The sequence below is a fragment of the Canis lupus genome, chromosome X (genome assembly GCF_011100685.1).
Source record: "Canis lupus familiaris isolate Mischka breed German Shepherd chromosome X, alternate assembly UU_Cfam_GSD_1.0, whole genome shotgun sequence".
In the NCBI taxonomy this organism is placed as follows: Eukaryota; Metazoa; Chordata; class Mammalia; order Carnivora; family Canidae; genus Canis; species Canis lupus.
This window is the reverse complement of record NC_049260.1, coordinates 59,655,988-59,666,686: the sequence shown is the minus strand read 5'-3', so window position 1 is coordinate 59,666,686 and position 10,699 is coordinate 59,655,988. Positions and strand designations below refer to the sequence as shown.

General features: G+C 38.4%; 1 protein-coding gene across 1 annotated transcript; it reads right to left on the bottom strand.

Moving 5' to 3' along the window:
- Positions 1-8,553: 8,553 nt before the first annotated feature.
- On the bottom strand, positions 8,554-8,998 carry LOC607833 (60S ribosomal protein L31). The gene has a single exon (XM_038586535.1). It carries the CDS (start codon positions 8,971-8,973, stop codon positions 8,596-8,598), a length of 378 nt encoding a protein of 125 aa, XP_038442463.1. The 5' UTR covers positions 8,974-8,998; the 3' UTR covers positions 8,554-8,595.
- Between the last annotated feature and the right edge of the window lie 1,701 nt (positions 8,999-10,699).

Below are 10,699 nucleotides of genomic sequence, written 5' to 3'. Positions count from 1 at the left end.
CTGGGCAGCTCCCCCAGGTGAACACACCTGAGAATCAGCACAACAGTCCCCTCCCCCAGAAGGCCAGCTAAAATGACAGGGGAAAAGCAAGTTATTGACCAAGCAGCACTGGAAAGTTCCAGGGGAAGTTGAGGGAACTACAGTATATAGAATCGGAGGATACTCCCCCTTGTTTTTTGTTTTCTGTTTGTCCCCCCCCCCATTTTTTTCTTTTTTTCCCTTTTTTCTCCTTTTTCCAGTACAACGTGTTTTTGGCCACTGCACTGAGCAAAATGACTAGAAGGAAAAACCACAAAAGAAAGAATCAGAAACAGTTACAAAATTTGGATTACAATTCAATGTCAGAAAGCCAATTCAGAAGCACAATGATAAAGCTACTGGTGGCTCTAGAAAAAAACATAAAGGATTCAAGAGATGTCAGGGCTGCAGAATTTAGATCTAATCAGGCGGAAATTAAAAATCAATTAAATGAGATGCAATCCAAACTGCAGTTCCTAATGACGAGGGTTAACAAGGTAGAAGAACGAGTGAGTGACATAGAAGACAAGTTGATGGCAAGGAGGGAAACTGAGGAAAAAAGAAAAACAATTAAAAGATCATGAGGATAGGTTAACGGAAATAAAAGCCTCAGAAGGAAAAACCTGTTTAATTGGGGTTCCCGAGGGCACTGAAAGGGACAGAGGTCCAGAAACTTTTTTTAACAAATCATAGCTGAGAACTTTCCTAACTTGGGACGGGAAACAGGCATTCAGATCCAGGAGATAGAGAGATCCTCACCTAAAATCAATAAAAACTGCTCAACACCTCAACATTAAATAGTGAAACTTGCAAATTCCAACAATAAAGAGAAGATCCTTAAAGCAGCAGGAGACAAGAAATCCATAACCTTTATGGGGAGAAGTATAAGAATAACAGCAGACCTCTCCACAGAGACCTGGCAGGCCACAAAGGGCTGGCAAGATATATTCAGGGTCCAAAATGAGAAGAACATGCAGCCAAGAATAATTTATCCAGCAAGGCTCTCATTCAGAATAGAAGGAGAGATAAAGAGCTTCCAAGATAGGCAGAAACTGAAAGAATATGTGACCACCAAGCCGGCTCTGCAGGAAATACTAAGGGGGACTCTGTAAAAGAAAGAGGAAGTCCAAGGAAACAATCCACAAAAACAGGGACTGAATAGGTATCATGATGACACTAAATTCATATCTTTCAATAGTAACTCTGAACGTGAATGGGCTTAATGACCCCATCAAAAGGTGCAGGGTTTCAGACTGGATAAAAAAGCAAGACCCATCTATTTGCTGTCTGCAAGAGACTCATTTTAGACATAGGGACACCTACAGTCTGAAAATAAAAGTTTGGAGAACCACTTACCATTCAAATGGTCCTCAAAAGAAAGCAGGGTAGCCATCCTTATATCATATAAATTAAAGTTTATCCCAAAGACTATAGTAAGAGATGAAGACGGACACTATATCATACGTAAGGGATCAATCCAACAAGAGGACCTAACATTCAAAAATATTTATGCCCCGAATGTGGGAGCTGCCAATTATATCATTTAATAACCAAAGTTGAGACATACTTAGATAATAATACACTTATACTTGGTGACTTGAATGTAGCACTTTCTATAATTGACAGGACTTCTAAGCACAACATCTCCAAAGAAACAAGAACTTTAAGTGATACACTGGGCCAAATTGATTTCACTGATATTTATAGAACTTTACATTCAAACACAACTGAATACACATTCTTCTCAAGTGCACATGGAACTTTCTCCAGAATAGACCACATACTGGGTCACAAATCAGCTCTGAACCGATACCAAAAGATTGGGATCGTCCCCTGCATATATTCAGACCACAATGCTTTGAAATTAGAACTCAATCACAAGAAGAAGTTTGGAAGGATTTCAAACACGTGGAGGTTAAGGACCATCCTGTTAAAAGATAAAAAGGTCAACCAAGAAATTAGGGAAGAATTAAAAAGATTCATGGAAACTAATGAGAATGAAGATGCAACCATTCAAATCTATGGGATACAGCAAAAGCAGTCCTGAGGGGAAAATACATCGTAATACAGGCATCCATCCAAAAACTGGAAAGAACCCAAATACAAAAGCTAACCTTGCACCCAAAGGAGCTAGAGAAAAAACAGCAAATTTATGCTACACCCAGCAGAAAAAAGAGATAATAAAGATTTGAGCAGAATCAATGAAATACAGACCAGAACTGTGGAACAGATCAACAAAACCAGGAGTTGGTTCTTTGAAAGAATTAATAAGATAGATAAACCATTAGCCAGCCTTATTAAAAAGAAGAGAGAAAAGATTCTAATAAAATCATGAATGAGAAAGGAGAGATCAGCACCAACACTAAGGAAATATAAACGATTTAAAAAAACTTATTATGAGGAGCTATATGCCAATAAATTAGGCAATCTAGAAGAAATGGACGCATTTCTGGAAAAACACAAACTACCAAAACTGGATGAGGAAGAAATAGAAAACCTGAACAGGCCAATAACCCGGGAGGAAATTGAAGCAGTCATCAAAAACCTCGGAAGACACAAAGTCCAGGGCCAAATGGCTTCCCAGGGGAATCCTATCAAACGTTTAAAGAAGAAACCATACCTATTCTACTAAAGCTGTTCCAAAAGATAGAAAGAGATGGAATACTTCCAAACTCGTTTTATGAGGCCAGCATCCCCTTAATTCCAAAACCAGACAAAGACCCCACCAAAAAGGAGATTATAGACGAATATCCCTGATGAACACAGATGCAAATATTCTCAAGAAGATACTAGCCAATAGGATCCAACAGTACATTAAGAAGATTATTCACTATGACTAAGTGGGATTTATCCCTGGGATGAAAGGCTGGTTCAACACTCATAAAGCAATCAATGTGATTGATCATATCAGCAAGAGAAAAAACAAGAACCATATGATCCTCTCAATAGATGCAGGGAAAGCACTTGACAAAATACAGCATCCATTCCTGATCAAAACTCTTGAGAGTGTAGAAACAGAGGGAACATTCCTCAACATCTTAAAAGCCATGTACGGAAAGCCCACAGCAAATATCATTCTCAATGGGGAAACACTGGGAGCCTTTCCCCTAAGATCAGGAACAAGACAGGAATGTCCACTCTCACCACTGCTGTTCAACATAGTAGTAGAAGTTCTAGCCTCAGCAATCAGGCAACAAAAAGAAATAAAAGGCATTCAAATTGGCAAAGAAGAAGTCAAACTCTCCCTCTTTGCAGATGACATTTTACTGTACATAGAAAACCCAAAAGACTCAGCCCCAAGATTGCTAGAACTCATACAGGAATTTGGCAGTGTGACAGGATACAAAATCAATGTCCAGACGTCAGTGGCATTTCTACACACTAACAATGAGACTGACGAAAAAGAAATGAAGGAGTAAATCCCATTTACAATTGCTCTCAAAAGCATAAGATACCTAGGAATAAACCTAACCAAAGAGGTAAAGGATCTATACCCAAAAAACTACAGAACACTTCTGAAATAAATTGAGGAAGACACAAAGAGATTGAAAAATATTCCATACTCATGGATTGGCAGAATTAATATTGTGAAAATGTCAATGTTACCCAGGGCAATTTACATGTTTAATGCAATCTCTATCAAAATACTATGGACTTGCCTCAGAGAGTTGGATCAAATCATCTTAAGATATGTGTGGAATCAGTAAAGACCCCGAATATCCAGGGGAATATTAACAAAGAAAACCAGAGCTGGGGGCATCACAATGCCAGATTTCAGGTTGTACTACAAAGCTGTGGTCATCAACACAGTGTTCACTGGCAGAAAAACAGACACATAGATCAATGGAACAGAATAGAGAATCCAGAAGTGGACCCTCAACTTTATGGTCAACTAATATTCGACGAAGCAGGAAAGACTATCCACTGGAAAAAAAGATAGTCTCTTCAATAAATGGTGCTGGGAAAATTGGACATTCACATGCAGAAGAATAAAACTGGACCATTCTCTTGTACCATACACAAAGATAAACTCAAAATGGATGAAATATCTAAATGTGAGACAAGATTCTATCAAAATCCTAGAGGAGAACACAGGCAACCCCCTTTTTGAACTTGACCACGTCAACTTCTTGCAAGATACATCCATGAAGGCAAGAGAAACAAAAGCAAAAATGAATCATTGGGACTTCATCAAGATAAGAAGCTCTGCACAGCAAAAGAAACAGCTCAGAAAACTAAAAGTCCACCTATAGAATGGGAGAATATATTTGCAAATGACATATCAGATAAAGGGCTAGTATCCAAGATCTATAAAGAACTTATTAAACTCAACACCAAAGAAACAAGCAATCCAATCATGAAATGGGCAAAAGACATGAAGAGAAATCTCACAGAGGAAGACATAGACATGGTCAACAAGCACATGTAAAAATGCTCTGCATCACTGGCCATCAGGGAAATACAAATAAAAACCACAATGAGATACCATCTCAAACCAGTGAGAATGGGGAAAATTAACAAGAGAGGAAACAACAAATAATGGACTGGATGTGGAGAAAGGGGTACCCTCTTGCACTGTTGGTGGGAATGTGAACTGGTGCAGCCACTCTGGAAAACTGTGTGGGGGTTCCTCAAAAGAGTTAAAAATGGATCTGCCCTACGACCCAGCAATTGCCCTGCTGGGGATTTACTCCAAAGATACAGATGCAGGGAAACGCCGGGACCCCTGCACCCTGATGTTTCTAGCAGCAATGTCCACAGTAGCCAACCTGTGGAAGGAGCCTCGGTGTCCATTAAAAGATGAATGGATACAGAAATCTCACAGAGGAAGACATAGACATGGCCAACATGCACATGAGAAAATGCTCTGCATCACTTGCCATCAGGGAAATACAAATCAAAACCACAGGGAGATACCACCTCACACCAGTGAAAATGGGGAAAATTAACAAGGCAGGAAACCACAAATGTTGGAGAGGATGCGGAGAAAAGGGAACCCTCTTACACTGTTGGTGGGAATGTGAACTGGTGCAGCCAATCTGGAAAACTGTGTGGAGGTTCCTCAAAGAGTTAAAAATAGATCTGCCCTATGACCCAGCAATTGCACTGCTGGGGATTTACCCCAAAGATACAGATGCAATGAAATGCTGGGACACCTGCACCCTGATGTTTATAGCAGGAATGTCCACAATAGCCAAACTGTGGAAAGATCCTCGGTGTCCATCGAAAGATGAATGGATAAAGAAGATGTGGTTTATGTATACAATGGAATATTACTCAGCCATTAGAAATGACAAATACCCACCATTTGCTTCAACGTGGATGGAACTGGAGTACCCTCCAGTTTTCACTTATGCTAAGTGAAATGAATCAATCAGAGGACAAACATTATAAGTTCTCATTCATTTGGGGAATATAAATAATAGTGAAAGGGAATAGAAGGGAAGGGAGAAGAAATGGGTAGGAAATATCAGAAAGAGAGAAAGAACATTAAGACTCCTAACTGTGGGAAAGGAACTAGGGGTGGTGGACGGGGAGGAGGGCAGGGGGAGGGGGTGAATGTGTGACGGATCTAATGATGTAATGATCTCTTAGAATTCCTGAAAAGGTTCATGGGTAAACAGAAGAGGAACATAAAATATCTGGAATACCAGCATAGCTATCAGAAGGAATTCGAAAGGTGACTTCGAAGGAAGGCATCTCGGAACAGTTTGGTGAATCATCAGGGAGATAGGCTTAACATCTGAAGGCAACACATCAAGTCTTCCATCGTAGTAGTACCCGAAAGCAGCTACTTAAAAATCTGGATCTCTATTTGGCAGAAGACTGCTTTACTTTTAATAGTATCCCAATCTTCATTGTCATACATGGAAGTAAATTGGTTTTGCATTACAAAAATTTTTTTTTTCGAGAGAAAATGAGTGAAAATATCAGTGTGGGTGACAAAACATGAGGGACACCTTACTCTGGGAAATGAACAAGGGGTAGTGGAAGGGGATGTGGGCAGGGGGTTGGCGTGACTGGGTGATGGGCACTGAGGGGGGCACTTGATGGGATGAGCACTGGGTGTTATTCTGTATGTTGGCAAATTGAACACCAATAAAAAATAAATTTATTATTAAAAAAAGAATCTGGTTTGTTATTGTTGGTTTGTCTCTTTTTCACATTATGTTCATTTGTTTTGCTTCTTAAACTCTACATATGAGTGAAATCATATGATTGTGAAATCATATGATTTGTCATATGGTTTATTTTTTAGCATTATATTCTCTAGGTCCATCCATGTTGTTGCAAAGTGGCAGGAGTTCATTTTTTTTATAATAAATTTATTTTTTTATTGGTGTTCAATTTACCAACATAGAGAATAACACCCAGTGCTCATCCTGTCAAGTGCCCCCGTCAGTGCCCGTCACCCATTCACCCCCACCCCCCGCCCTCCTCCCCTTCCACCACCCCTAGTTCATTTCCCAGAGTTAGGAGTCTTTATGTTCTGTCTCCCTTTATGATATTTCCCACACATTTCTTCTCCCTTCCCTTATATTCCCCTTTCACTATTTTTATGGTTGAATAATATTCCATCATACATGTAATATAATATAATATAATATAATATAATATAATATAATATAAATGTAATTATATACATATAATCTTCTTTATCCATTCATCTAACAACAGATACTTGGGCTGCTTCCATATCTTGACTATTATAAATAATGCTATGATAAATATAGAGGTGCATATATCGTTTTGAAAGAGTGTTTTCATATTCTCTGGGTAAATACCCAGTAGTGTAATTACTGGATCATATTTAATTTTTAAAGAAATCTCCATACTGTTTTCCAGAGTGTCTGTACCAGCTTGCATTCCCACCAACATTGCATGAGAGCACCTTTTTCTCCACATCCTCACCAACGCTTGTTCTTGTTGTTTCTTATTTTTGATTTTGGCAATCTGACAGGTGTGAAGTGATGTGTCATTGTGGTTTTGCATTACCCTGATGGTGAGTGATGTTGAGCATCTTTTCATGTATTTGTTTACCCTTTCTATGTCTTTTTTGGGTAAATGTCTGCTCATGTCTTCTGCCTATTTTTAAACTGGAATTGTGTGTGTGTGTGTGTGTGTGTGTGTGTGTGTTGAGTTGTATAAGTTCTTTGAATATGTTGGATATTAACTCTTTATCAGATTAGTCCTTTGCAAATATCTTCTCGCATTCAGTAGGTTGTCTTTTAATTTTGTTGGCTGTCTCCTTTGCTGTTCAGAAAAGCAGAAGCTTTTTATTTTGATGTAGTCTCAATAGTTTATTTTTCTTTTGTTTCTCTTGCCTCAGAAGACATATCTAGGAAGATGTTGATATGGCTGATGTCAGAGAAATTACTACTGTGCTCTCTTCTAAGATTTTTTTTTAAAGATTTTATTTATTTATTCATGATAGTCACACAGAGAGAGAGAGAGAGAGAGGCAGAGACACAGGCAGAGGGAGAAGCAGGCTCCACGCAGGGAGCCCGATGTGGGATTCGATCCCGGGTCTCCAGGATCGCGCCCTGGGCCAAAGGCAGGCGCCAAACCGCTGCGCCACCCAGGGATCCCTCTCTTCTAAGATTTTTATGATTTTACATCCTACATTTAGATCTTTAATTCATTTTGAGTTTATATTGTGTGTGGTGTAAGAAAGTAGTCCAGTTTCATTCTTTTGCATGTTGCTTTCCAATATTTCTAATACCATTTTTGAAGAGACTGTTTTTTTTCCAATTGGATATTCTTTCCTGCTTTGTTGAAGATTGATTGACCCTATAATTGTGAGTTTATTTCTGGGTTCTCTATTCTGTTCTATTGATCTATATGTCTATGTTTGTGCCAGTACTATATTATTTTGATTACTACAACTCTGTAATATAACTTGAAGTCTGGAGCTGTGATACCTCTAGCTTTGCTTTTCTTTTTCAAAGTTGCTTTGACTATTCTGGGTCTTTTGTGGTCCTATACGAATTTTAGAATTGTTTTTTTTTTAATTTCTTTGAAAAATGCTCTTGGTATTTTGATAGGAATTGCATTAAATCTGTAGATTGCTTTGGGTGGTAGTATGGATATTTTAACAGTATTTTTCCTCCAATCCATGAGCATGGAATGTCTTTCTATTTGTTTGTCTTGTCTTCAATTTCTTTCATCAGTCTTTTTAAAAAGGATTTTATTTATTTATTCATGAGAGACAGAGGGAGAGGCAGAGATATAGGCAGAGGGAGAAGCAGGCTCTTCATAGGGAACCCGATGCAGGACTCCATCCCAGACCTGGGATCATGCCCTGAGCCAAAGGCAGATGCTCAACTGCTGAGCCACCCAGGCATCCCTCGTTCAGCAGTCTTATAGCTTTTCAGAATACAGATATTTCATTTCCTTGTTTAAGTTTCTTCCTGTGTATTTTATTATTTTTGATATAGTGATAAATGGGATTGTTTTGTTAATTTCTCTTTCTACTGTTTCATAATTAGCATATAGAAATACACTGGATTTTCGTACATCAATTTGATAAATACATTTTTTTTTTGCAGTTTTATACCTTTATTTGACAATCAGCGATTAGTTCTCATCCACATTAACAGTCTGTAGATTTTTGAAAGTGGTGACAGGTACGTAGGTAACCAGCGTGTAGAGCTTGTTTGGTGAATCTTCATCCTCGTTACGTTTTCTGGACAACCGCACACGGATACGGTATGGAACATTCCTTATTCCTTTGGCCCAGACAGCTTTGTTGAGCCTGGTGTCAATGCGCACATCTGGAGTTCCCATCTCCTTCATGGCAAATTTCCGGATCTCTTTGAGTGCCCGAGGGGCACGCTTCTTGAAACCCACTCCATGGATACGTTTGTGAATGTTGATGGTGTATTCTCTGGTCACTACCTCGTTGATGGCAGAACGGCCCTTCTTCTTCTCGCCACCCTTCTTTGCGGGAGCCATTCTGCCGGGCCCTAGTTGGAAAGGAACTGATAAATACATTTTTTATGAAGAAGTTCTGCTGTGTCCTTCCAGAAACCAGGGGTCTACACCTGAATGCAGACTGATATCTTCAATACAGCCACTGCATTGGGAAGAGTGGTTGGACAAATTTAAAGTGCCTCAAAGTTCTCTTACCTTGTTCCAATCACCTTTTCCTTGATTCAGCATTCAGTTGTTTGCTATACACCTTTGATTATATTCTAGAGTTCTAACAAAATTGATACTAATAGTTTCTATTCATATTTTTGTTTGTTTCTGTGAAGGAATGGGAACTTGGAACTCCCTACTCAGCCATTTTCACTAATGTCATCTCTTCTGATGCATTTCTACTAAGAGGGCATCCAAAACCCTCAAATTCTATTACTTATTTTTATAACCTTATTTCCACTACTTCTATTTAAGCAGTGTATAATTCAGCCAAACTGTATTTACTGCTTTATCCATATACCTTATGTATCCTGTCTTAGAGACTTGCTTCATGTTGTTTCTTTTGTTTAGAATCTATATTCAATGGAGTTTATGCATCAATGGAAGAGTGTCAAGGGGTCCATGAATATATAAAAATTCTCTGCAAAACTTCGTGAGTCTGGAAATATGTGGGTTTTTTTTTTCCCCTGGAGGAGAGAGTCCTTAGGTTTTCAAAGGATTTTGACTAAAAAAACAACAGGTGGTAATAATTACTGGCTTAGTCTATTTTTTTGCCTTATCTTCCCCTTTTCAATAAGCAAGACCTACCCTTTCTTTAGGGCCCAGCTTAAATGTTACTTCCTTTATGAACCTTCCCACTTTCTTTTAAATAATCTTTTCTTTGGCTTAATTCTCAAGACTCACTTTATCTCTAAGCTCTTAAGGTACTTTTCATTTTTCTATCATGTATTATAGCTGTTATTTTTTTTAGAAGAAAGAGTTTTGGAGTTGGATGTATATGAGTTTGTATCTTGATTTTATCACCTGGTAGTTTTGTGGCCTTGGGCAGTACACTGACCTCTGTTAACCTTAAGAGGTAAAAAAAAAAGTGATGATAACGTCTATCCCATGGTGGTGTTGTGAGGATTAAGTTAAATATGATAAAATATATTAAACATCATGTTCCTCTCGGCAGATAGTAGATGCACAATAAATGTCAATTCTTATCTTAGTAGTAATGCTTTCATCTGCAAGTAACATTACAAAAACCTAACTAACAGTTATTTAAACCATAAGGACATTTTTGTTTACTTACCAAGAAGTTTGGAGGTTATTCAGTGGCTCAGTGATGTCATTAAGGGCTTCAATTATTTCCATCCTGTTCCATCATTTTCAGTATATGGCTTTTTGTCTTCATTCTTATTGCCTCATGGTTGTAAAATAGCTGCTGAAAGTGAAGGCATGGAATCTTTTCATGTATGTGAAAAAGGGCCAGAGTTTCAAGGTTTTCCCTTCATTAGGCTGGAGGAAGCCTTCCAAAAGACTTCCTGTGATAATGTAGGCAATGAAGTTTCTCATTGCTCTTTTATGTCTTATTTCTTCTTCCACTATGAGCTCCTAAAGGGTAGAATCCATGTTTTCTTTCTTTCCATAAACACAGCATGTTTTATAGTACTTGGCATATAGTGGGTGCTTCCTGGTTGCTCAATCAATACAAACCAACCTAACCTGGTTGTGGTAGTGAATTCTCTGAGTGGCCATTATGAATTTTGTTAGGAAA